At 36.0% G+C, this 11,736-nt stretch overlaps 1 protein-coding gene across 1 annotated transcript in view; it reads left to right on the forward strand.

The window, feature by feature from the left end:
• Positions 1-5,597: 5,597 nt before the first annotated feature.
• SLMAP (sarcolemma associated protein) overlaps positions 5,598-11,736 on the forward strand; it is a 38,089-nt gene continuing 31,950 nt past the window's right edge. Inside the window, exons 1-5 of the mRNA XM_010149677.1 lie at positions 5,598-5,674; positions 5,954-6,025; positions 6,838-6,978; positions 8,579-8,716; positions 9,488-9,656. Of these exons, the coding sequence (XP_010147979.1) occupies positions 5,600-5,674; positions 5,954-6,025; positions 6,838-6,978; positions 8,579-8,716; positions 9,488-9,656 (595 nt within the window). The 5' untranslated portion in view covers positions 5,598-5,599. The remainder of the gene's footprint in view (positions 5,675-5,953; positions 6,026-6,837; positions 6,979-8,578; positions 8,717-9,487; positions 9,657-11,736) is intronic.

Genomic DNA, 11,736 nt, shown 5'->3' on the forward strand with positions numbered 1-11,736 from the left:
TTTAGGTATAGTGGTAAATGATAGATAACCACATACTTATTTTGATTCTAGCTTGCGGTAGTGTTTTGGAACGACATCTATCTTTCCATGTAACTGGAAAGAATTTTTACTTCCCAGTTCACAGAACCATACAAGGGGGGTGTGTAGGGGATGACTGGGACTCCAACCCAAACCCCATATCAAGATGTATTTTGATTGTTTGTAATGTTGCTGACAATGGTATCAGTTATGGTTTTGGGGAAACATTGTGAAGAGAGGTTGAACTTGATATAAGAATCAAATACTGCATGTCTTCCCGTTACTCCTTAGGATCTTTCCTGAGTTCAAAGATTCTTGAATTTAGTCCTGGAGAAGCAAGCTTTCCCCTTTTGAACTGGGAAGGCACTTGTCTAGGGCTGTGCATTAGAGGTGTACTACAAGTGTACCAAGACAGAGATGTGTTGTCTGGAATTATGCTGCTCATAGTGTTCAAGAGGATGTACTACTCCGTGGTTCCAATACTCTTCCTCTGTGTTCCCTTTATGATCCTTGTGTTTGTAAGTAACATTTATTTGGCAAGTTCCAGATGCTGAAGTGAGCGTCTGGTGACCCAAATTGGATGTGTTATCTTTTAAATTTCTGAATATGCTCATAGGAATCTTGGCAAAAAGGTAGCTCATTATTTTTTTCTTTTAATACTTCTGCATTCCCATTACGTAGCGCCCATAGGATGCATTCATTTTTCTTCATTTTGCGATGAAAACGTACAGTTAACTTTTTAACTTGGTGCAGTAGACGTCGTGCAGACACTGCTGCATGGGGAGGAGTTGGAACTGCTTCACAGCCAGGACTAAGTGCACAGCGTAACCTCTACAAGTTTCTAAGGACAGTTTCCTGTCTGCAGACGGGGTCTGAGAAGGCAGACCCAGGCACTGGTGCTTGAAGGCTGCCTCTTGTTTGCCTGCCTCAGAGCCTCCTGAGGCAGTTTGCTCGGTTACTATAACATTAACCATTGAACTTAAAATGAAATAGTAATGAATCATGATGACGTAGTGTTTGTTTCTTTTCAGTTACCCATGGATGTATAGTCTCCACAATCAAACTGTTTCTTCCAGATGGAATGGAAGCTCGATTGCGATCAGAGTAAGAATAATATCTTTGTGTAGCAAAACTGAACTAGTGTATAATGAGTGTTTGATACGTTTTATATTTAAAATCAGCATAGGAATGTTTTCTTTTCCTGTGGCCATGCAAAGAAAATAACTGAGAACATAGTTCTTTTGCAGGCATTATGGAAAATAAATCTTGTTTGCTTGTCGCTTTTGGAAATTAAGACAACTATGAAAGATTTAAAAAGTTCTATAAAAGTATAAGTTCTTACCAAGTTGGACTTTTCTGATGGCTGTGGTTCAGTGTGTGGGAATGGGTTTATAAACAGAAGAATATTGGAACAAAAGGAAGCAAATGAGCAAAATATCATTCCCTCTGCTTTGTTTTCTTTTTTGTATTGGATTATTTTGCTCCTTTACATACACATACACTCAAGGGAAGTTAATGATGACTCTGTGTGTACACACACAACTGTTCATACTATTCATACCAGTAATGCAGTAGTGTGTCCTCATGGTGCTGTTATTTGGTGTCACAATGAGGCAAAGCTCTGCTTGGCATGAGGGGAAAAAAAATCATAAAATAATTGGAATCATGTTTGGAAACTCAGGTGAATATTGTGTTTTCTGTGTATATATGGACAGTTTGGAGAAAATTTCAAAAAGTAGTAGAAACAAAATTTAAACATTTTGTTTGCAGTAACTGAGTGCCAGTTACAAATGACATAATATTAATAATCTTTCATTCTCAGCAATTGTGTGGTTTTGATTGCTTATTTAAATACTCTTATCATTAGTATGCAGAAGTATTTGCATGAAGCTTTAGGGTACCTTTGCTTCTGGAAAGATGTCAAAATAAATTATTTTGGGAAATTTTCCATGTAATTGCATGTCCTAATAAAAATAGTAGAAATGTATGGTGGTAAATTTTTAGTTCTGATGAAAATGAGCAAGTGTAACATTTGCTCTAGTGAGAGAGTGCAGAATTGTAGGTTACTAGGTACTATTTTACTTGGTTTGTTGAACTTCTAAACGAGAGAAGTGTATCTGCTGTCTTTGCTTATCTATTATTTTGTGCATGTAAACTGGTTTAAATTTTAATAAAACCCTTTTAAAATAATAAAATATTATGTAAATACTGAAATAGGAGTTTAAGAGTTTTTAGAATAGACTTTGGATTTTCAATTTGAAAATGGTTTTGTTAGTTTGAAAATGTCACTCAGCATAGCATTAGCTGGCTTTGCACATTTATGTAATAACTTCATTTTTATCTAAGAATAAACTTAAAATTACAAAGCATCATGATTAAATGCACAGTACTAGGGATCTTCTGGATTTTTGAGCTGCTCTTCTGTACTTTTTGTTCACTTTTAAATTTTTTTTTTTTAGTGTTATCCATGCTCCATTACCCAGTCCTGTTGACAAGGTAATTCAGTAATTTGCTGTTTTCTGCCTTATTCAGCCACATGTTGTTTTCTGACTTGGTATAAAGATGAAGAAACGGTGAAGTCCAGTTATGTTTAGATATGTTTTCCTCTCCCTGTTTTTATCTAGTTTAATATTTTGATTGACATTTATGGTAGAGAAGGTGATGCAGTACTACAGCTTGACTTCTTACCTGTATGTGTCAGTGTGGCACCTGACACATGGCTGAGTTAAAAAAAAACAATTGATGGTAAGATGGCTGAATTTCCAGGCACAGGCTGACTGGCAAAGAGGTTTTGGGTATTGCATAATTTGCTACGTGATCTGTTCTGTGGGGCTCATGTGGTGTTGGATGAGGTCTGTTGTCCTGGTATCTTGTTTTTTATGGATGAGAAGCTGCACTGCATGGGCTGGGAAGTGCTCTTGCATGTTCCAAAGGAACAGACCTCTCTGCTCCTCGTGTGCAGATACAGCCAGAGTCACTCACTGTAGGGCACAGTCAGTTATGTCTAGTGTAATTCTTAAATTCAGTTTTGATAATGTGGAGAACTTGTAGAAAAGCTGTTAATAGGTACACCCTTGAGACAAGTGACAGGAATTGATGATCTGTTTAGTCTCTAAAAAGAAGGATTAACTTTAACCTTGAATCTAAATTTTAAATGTTAAGAACAACATTTTGAGAAACTAAGGGGACTTATTTGTGAAGTCAGTAGCCGAAGGAGTTGGTAGACTTTGCATTTAAGTTGAAGTTTTAAAACAGCCTATGTAGCTTGCATCTAGGGCCACAGCAGAAATTCAGAGGACGGACTGAAGGTATAACTGTGAAAACCAGCTTCACAATTAAGTCAATGTAGGAAGAGCCTATGAGAGTTAGTAAATAAATCCATTTGCCACTACCCTCCCTCCCCCAAGTTCCGAACAGTTTCTGGGCCTGGAGAAGGTATGAAGTAAGACAAACTGAAGACCGGACTTTAAGCCTGGCTGAGACAATGACAGAGCATAGCAAAACTTTCTTTAATTGCATGTGAATAGAAGTCAAGTAAGGTGATGGTGCTAATATACAGATAGAACAGTTATAATGAGAGAGAATATGGGTATTTCCCAAATCTGAAACAAACACTTATAAAGGGGGAATGATGAAGATGATGGCTACTAAGTCAGCAGCAAACATGTGATGAAATGTGTGTGCGGGAGACTTTCCAATTCTAGAAACCCCGGATTTCTGTTTGTCCTTGGGCTGAATGGCTTCAGCTTTGTGCACCTTGCTTATTTTTGTGAGTTTAATCTCAGATGAAACAAAAGCCTTAAACTCTTTGGTGGGTTGGTGGTTCAAGACATTAACACAGTGAGGCCTCAGTCCTGAGTTGGGACATTCTATGATTTAAAAAAAAAAAGTAGCAGGACAATAAAAGATTGGAAATGCCTGTAGTTAGATATAACTAACTAACTAATAATATAAGTTAGACTTATATTTACATTCATGACAAGATTTAAGTAATGAATTTTTCATTGAGTTTAATGTAAAATCCCAAACCATTTTTATTCTTAAAGCCTTTTATTTTTCAGGTTGCTGCTAACACTCCCAGTATGTATTCTCAGGAATTGTTTCAGCTTTCACAGTATCTACAGGTAATATTTCTCTTGACAGCTTTAGTTTGGCTAAACAGTTAACCTTTATTCAAAACACAAACCCTATGCTCTGTCTATCTTTGTTAGGCTTGCATTTTCTAAACTGGACCATGATAAAGGATTTAAATGCCCTTTTCTGTAGTGAAATAATGTAAAATGCTGTAATTGAACATGGTACAGTTCTGCATAAATTTTTGGGGATTTGCATGAGCAGCATGAACTGTGACTTCTGTAATAGACATGGGATCTCCGTATTTTATGGACGACTCCCTGTACGCTATGTATCTGCATTTCCCGGCCTTTCTCCTCTCCTACCTTACTGTCCCCAATTTTAATTCTTCTCCAAATATTTTCAGCATCATTCACTGCTGTGGATGTACTGTGTACACGTATAAAAGTTTTGGCAGAACAGAAGAATGGCAAAAGAAGAGGTCATTTCTTGTGTCAAGAAGTAGTTTGTTTCTGTGAATTTAACTTCTTAGTGTGAATATTTCTGTCCCAGTATTTATTGGAAAGTATGAAGGAGGGGACAGTGCTGGAAGCTCTTCTTCCTCATTGGCATCACCAGCCTTTCTGCACCTGCTCCTGTGTCAGTTTTTGTACATGTGTGTTTTCCTAAAATGTGGTGTTGCACGAGGGTTAGACTGCAGAATGGCAACATATTAATGTGTGTGCTAACGTATATAAACAAAGCAGTTAGAAAGGATCGTAAAATCAGCTTTCTGAAAAAGATGTGAAAACATTCTTCCTGATAAATTGTATGTAGCTTTAATTTATGTGTAGTTCTGCTGACTGACTTTGCCTCTTTTTCTCTGATAGTGGCAATTTTTATTTTTTCACTCAATTATGAGGCTTTTGAAACAGATACCAGTGTTATATGTATTCGCTGACATAGCAGGGAGCAGCTCAGGCAGATGCTCTTTCCTGGGAGGCCAAATACATACTCACTCACCAATCTGTTCATGCTCTGTATCCTGGAATTGTTAACAAAGATGCCCTATCTTACTGTTGTAAAGCTAAAATTGAACAAAAATAGCAGTTCTTGCTTGGCATCTTTCTTTTGTGACCTGATTTGGGGATGAACAGCTCATAGCTTTGGAGCTGCCAAGCTGCCTTTTGGTGTTTACAATTTTATTGCTCGAATTATTGACAAAAGTCACTGTTTTTAAGTCTCGGAAAGTATAACTTGTTACTATGTGTACTCAGCATGTGCAACATGGGCATAAAAAAGGTTTTCAGGAACATGAGGTTATAGGATAACATTTTATAATTAAAATAATCCAAATAAATGTGTGAATGGATAAAATGGGATGGGCTGCTTATAGTTTTGTGTATGTGACAATGCTAACCACTCTTTTTTTGTGTTTTGCTATCTCTTGTGTCTTTTTTTCTGAGCTGTTTTAGCTGTACTGACTGGTGCTTTGCTCTCTTCATAGGAAGCCTTACATCGGGAACAAATGTTGGAACAGAAGCTGGCAACCCTTCAGCGACTACTTGCTGTCACGCAAGAGGCTTCAGATACTAGTTGGCAGGTATCTGCAAGCATCCTTTTCTTTTATGGACTGAAATAGGCAGTGGCATATAAATTTTAGCTATTAATTTACAAACAGAAGCAGAAACAATGAAAAGCTTACGGCGATTCTCTTAACCTGTGCAAAAGATAATTTTTAATCAACTTGGTGATTATGTAGCAGTTGGAAATAATTGTTAGTAGTAAGTATGCCAACAAAATTCAGTTTTTTTAAAGCAGAAGTCTACCGGAACTACATTAAGCAGATGTTAATACTATGGTGATCCCTTTTTTCTGCTAGGCTTTAATAGATGAAGACAGGCTGCTATCAAGATTAGAGGTTATGGGAAACCAATTACAGGCATGTTCAAAGGTAAGTAGTTCACTTGGAGTTGAATGCTAAGAATGCTGATAAATAGCCCTTTTGAAGTGTTTTGAAATTAGCTATTTATAGGAAAGCTCCTGAAACAAAAACTTTCTGAAATCAGCCTGTGTAATTTTGGTAATCTGAATAGCATGAAAACTCTGGATCTGTTATGTATTTGATTGAATAATTTTAAATCTAGATAAACAACTGTTTTTCAGCTTTTTTTAGCCTAAACTGATTTCTTTTCTATACGCATATAAATGTATATCTAATGAAACTCAGGAAAGGAGTTTGTCATCTGTGAGAGGCAACCATTCTGTCTGGTTTCCTATGGATATTTCTTTCCAAATAGGCCTTTGAAAAAAGGCATTATCAATGTGCTGCCTCCTAGAGACAGAGTAACAAGTATGCTGTGCCTTAATTGTTCTTTAGGCCACTTATGCCTGCCTTAAACTTTTGGTTTTCTTTTATTTCCCTCTCAGCTACCTACATTGCAAGAAATTTTTTGTAAGTCCTGTTTGGAGGTCTTTCAGGGACCTTCTAGGTTTCTGGTTTGTCAGATTGGGGATTCCCTAGGCTTGACGTTGTCTTATCAAAGCTGATAATGAATGTGTGCTGCCTTACATACACTACAAAAAATAACTGGTTTACACCCAGTCATCTCAAGAATTTTTTGATCACTGATTTGTCCATAACATTTTCCTATCTACCACAGGTTGCTAAACATTTTGAAATACAACAGGTCTTATCATGATCTAATATATTTAATCAGCAAAATGCTAATTTATATTGTCTTTATCTGAATTATCTTACTACAGAATCAAACAGAAGACAGTATACGAAAAGAGCTTATAGCATTACAAGAAGACAAACACAACTATGAGACAACAGCCAAAGAGTCCCTGAGGCGGGTCCTTCAGGAGAAAATTGAAGTGGTCAGAAAACTGTCTGAAGTGGAGGTATTGAAGTTTCATACTTAGCCTTCTGGAAGTGTTGAAATAGTTATAACTGCTGCTACTTAGATGCCTGTTTTGTTGCCTGTAATGTGCCAGTATTTGTTGTCTTGTGGCACTTGCAGTGTATTGACTAGTCGTGTTTATTTCTCCTAGTTGACAGCAGTTGAGAAACTGTTCTTCGATCTCCTTTTTCTGCCAGATTTCAAAATTCATGAAGCTGTCTTACAGAAGTTAGTACAAGTGGGAAATAAGTGAAGGGAAAATGGCATACCTATATTAGAAAAAATGCTGTTGAAAGCATTGTTTAAAGTATAAATTTTATGGAAACATACTTAACCACGTACGCAAATTACACTTAAGAATGAGCTTTAAGATCACCAAGGGTTGGAAACTTTTTTTCAATAAGATTTCTGTCCCTGTAATTGCTCTCATCGTTACCTTTTCCTTTATTTTCTCTTCACTAACACTTCCCATTATGATGCCTTAGGTCAAGAAATATTTTAAGACTTCATTTGAAGTGCTCAGAGTGTCTACCCTCTTCATGCTTTCTGAAGAATGTGATGCATATAGTGCTGTAATAAATAACCCTATGAGATTTCAGTTAAATACACCTTTTTATATTTTAATAGCTCTTGATGGGTTTGTTAAGGTTGGCGTTTTATGTTTAGCTTCTAGCTTTCTTCTCCTTTCCAATCCTTTACTAAGATAAGAATTTTCTGACTTTTTTATTATACTTTTTCCTCTTTACTTTGACCCTTGGGGCAGAAATATTAATTTAACTGTTGTAGTGAAGAGATTTACTTGAGTGCTTCCTGCCACATACTTTTTCTTTCCGCACAAAAGAATCACTGGCTCCTGGTTGAAAGTTGTCCTTTAATAATTACTGTACAAAGTAGCTTTTAACTTTTGTTTAAAGGTGTTTTCGTGGTGAAGAACTAACCCAGAGCTTGTTACACAAAAAACCTAAGAAGAGTTGTATTAATGCAGAAACAAATCTTGAGCTATGAGGAAGAAGCTTGACACAGCTTTTAGTTGTGGTGCTGTCACCAGATGATGACAATGCTTCTTGAGCATTCCTTGTCTCCTGCAGACCCAGCTGCCCCTGAAGTAAGGGGATCTTAGTTTAGCTCCCTTTCCACATTATGAAGTCCAGAAAAAGATTTAGAACATGTCCTTGGAGCTACTTGGCTTATATAATGTGTTAAATCTTTCATGAAGGTATGATGAAATCTGTTGATAGCATTGGAAGTTTTGTATTATGTTGTGATTCACCCTTTATTATAAACCAGAAGAGAATGGGGGAGATGGATCACACGTTTTGGTTCTTTATTCCTATCAATCACAATCATTAAACCTACTGGGGGGTTTTGGTTTGGGGGTTTTTACACATGCATGAAACTAATACCTTTTCACATAATCTGTTCTTTAAGCAAAGCATTACAAAGGTTTGTATAGGTGGTATTTTTAGCCTTAATGATTAGGAATAAAGCAGTTAAATATGATTAGTTACATATACTGTTTGGAAAAAAAAATCAACTTCACTGTATGATAGAATATTAGTCTGTATTTTTTTTATTTGTTGCATAATAATTCTGTCTTACAGCGGAGTTTAAGTAATACAGAAGATGAATGTACTCACCTGAAAGAGATGAATGAGCGGACTCAGGAAGAATTAAGAGAATTAGCTAATAAGTACAATGGAGCTGTAAATGAAATTAAAGATCTTTCTGACAAGCTAAAGGTAATGACAGAATTTTGTCTGACTTAGGAGGGTACTGTCATGCATTTAACAACTAAATAAATTTAATTTCTAATGTGGCAATCACCTAGAGGTTAATGTAAGGAACATGGACATCTTTATATATTCTTTTGGTTTACATTTAATATACATGACAGTGTCATCAGTTAAGTAAATTGCTAAAAAGATTCCATTTTTGTTCACTTAGTTATCATATTTTTGGAGATGCAATATATTTAATATAAAATTGTGATGGTGTTATACTTTATATTCAGCTGCTTTTTTTGTAGACAACTTTCAATTTAAACATTTTACAGTTAATGGGAACGAGAACTAGAATTAGAAATATTTATGCATTTCATGTTGCCTCTTTGTGCAGTTACAAATGTAACTAGCCTGCCACATGCTGGTAATATGGCTCAGCTTCCAGGGGGAAGGGGTGTGCTATCAGGTTTGTTAATAAACTGAACATCTAAGTATATTAATATTGAAAGGTCCTTTATGCTTGAGAACAAAATAATCACAGTATGATAAAGCCTGTTCCCAAAGAGTCTCCAGTCTAGGTGAGTAGATGATGTGGAAGGTGGTAGTGGTGGTGTCTTTGTAGGTCCGAGACAGTTGTTGCATTTGTCTCAGAGACATACTGAAATTTGAACTTAGGTTTTTTGAGTCCTAGTTCAGCACCTCAGACAAGACCTGTCTTTCCAAATTAAAATTGCTTGTCTTAAGGCCAGCAAAAAAAAAAAGGATTTTTTTTTAACCTGTTTTGAGCAGGTAGCAGAAGGAAGACAAGAAGAAATCCAACAGAAAGGACTGGCAGAGAAAAAAGAATTACAGCATAAAATAGATGAAATGGAGGAGAGGGAGCAAGAGCTTCAAGCAAAAATAGAAGCTTTGCAGGCTGATAATGACTTCACCAACGAGCGGCTAACTGCATTACAAGGTTAGTCACTAGTGGGGAAGAAACTTTGATTATTTGTTTTTCTTTTAATCTGTGAAATATCTTTTTTTTGGACTTCTGTTTACAGTACGGTTAGAACATCTTCAAGAGAAAACTCTTAAAGAACACAACAGCTTAGGTAGGTGTGATCAGTTTCTTGTCTCAAGCTGGTTTCCAGATTTTCTGTTCGATTACTTTTTATTTATTGTAATCCTGTAGTCTAGGTGTCTGGCAAAAGAACGTTTTACAGTTACCCCAGTAGTGCAGTCGTCTTGGTATCATTGTTAACATTGAAAGACATGTGGCCGCAACAGAATGCCAGAAGAGGGCACTGCTGGTGTGAGTGTTCAGACTTCTGGGTCATTGCTCGGTTTAGAGCCTGTTTGCACCCCCTCAGCTCCACGATTTTGAAGGATTTTATTTACATATGTATATCAAATGTATATTTACATATTTATATAAAGGATTTTTAAAAAATATAATAGGCAGTAATTCTTTGGGTGATGGTAACCTCTTATATGTTTGAACAAACAGGAACATGATCTGTAGTGTAGGAAAACACTAGATTTTGCCTGTTTTTATGGATTAGATACTTAGAAGGAGGAGGTAGTATGAAAAGCCAGATGAATTTCTTAGTGCTGTATTTCTAAAAGAAACAAAACCCAAAACATTTTGCTTGGTTCCAGAAATAATACCCTTTCTTAATCCTAGGCATACAAGTTGACGACTTCATACCTAAAATTAATGGGAGCACAGAGAAAGGTAGTGTATCTTAAGGCTACCTTTTGTCTTACGGTTGATGTTTGAAGTTGAACAAATTCAAAAATATTCTCTGAAGTTTTATGTTGAATAACATTCTCCTAACAATGAAATTTAATTTGTCCCCTCCTCTGACCAGCGTTTTTTTGCTTAGACTTTCAGTCTAGGTCTTCTGTAAAACTAAAGAGCCAACTTGGAAGTCGTCTTTTTTTTTTTTTCCTCCTTGTCTTTGGGCTCTCATTGGACTCAGTAGGAGTCTGCTGAATGATGTCAGGTTTGTGGCACAAGGGGGAAACCTCACTGACTTTTTCCCTCTGAGTTTTCCTTTCCTTTGCAACACAGACATACACAGTTTTTCTAGTAAACTGGGTATGGTAGGTAAAGTCAGTGAACCATTTTTTTTAACTAGAACATGAAAAATGTATTGACATATATGAATAGTGGAAACTAACTTTCTAAAACACGGGAATGTCTGTGTACAACAGGAATGAATACGCATAGAATTAACTGATGGGTTTTTTTTAAAGATCGGTTAGTTAAAGCAAAGTATTTTAATGCACCTTAACATACACTTGAAGTCTTTTGAGTAAAATTGTCTAAGAAAACTATACCCATTATCACATATTGCAAAGATTATTCCAGTTATAATTCTAATTTCACTAAATCATTCCATTGGCAAAGATATATTTGTCCTCTTTAAAATTTTTTCCTTGATGTAGCCTTCTTCAGCACTTTCTGAGTCTTGCTAAATAGCAAAACCTCTCAGAAAAGGTGGTACTATTATTTGGAAGGTTGGGGCACTTATACAGAGAAATCACAATTTTAAGTAATATTCACAGTGTGTAAGCATGACTGTATATATTTTTAAACAATTTTAGATCTCTGTGCTTTAATTCTTAGCTTCTTACCTTTTTTTTGTATTATAAATGAAGAGCTTCTTAACTAAGGAGACCAATAGCAAAATAAACTAAGTTAATCGTGGCATAACCTCATGTCTATTTCTTGTTTGGGGCAAGAGGAGAGATCTGTTTAAACACTGACAAGAACTGTACAAAACCATCTTTTAATCTAAGTACTAGTTATCCCTTAATGTCCTGGTGTTTTAGGCACTTAGCTGTGTTGCACACTGAGATGAGCAAGCAAGAGACTTCATGTCTGTTCCTAGTTCTCTGGACTGCCGTACTTTGGTTTTTAGATAGAACGATCCATATTGCTGATGCATAATTTTAGGTGGGTAATGCTCTTAATGCTTGATGGAATGGTTAAGAAATACATTTGCTTTTAATTTTTTTAAAATCAGAAAATAGTGTACTTCTTTACAAAG

This window comes from Eurypyga helias, unplaced genomic scaffold (genome assembly GCF_000690775.1).
Source record: "Eurypyga helias isolate BGI_N326 unplaced genomic scaffold, ASM69077v1 scaffold6664, whole genome shotgun sequence".
Taxonomy (NCBI): domain Eukaryota; kingdom Metazoa; phylum Chordata; class Aves; order Eurypygiformes; family Eurypygidae; genus Eurypyga; species Eurypyga helias.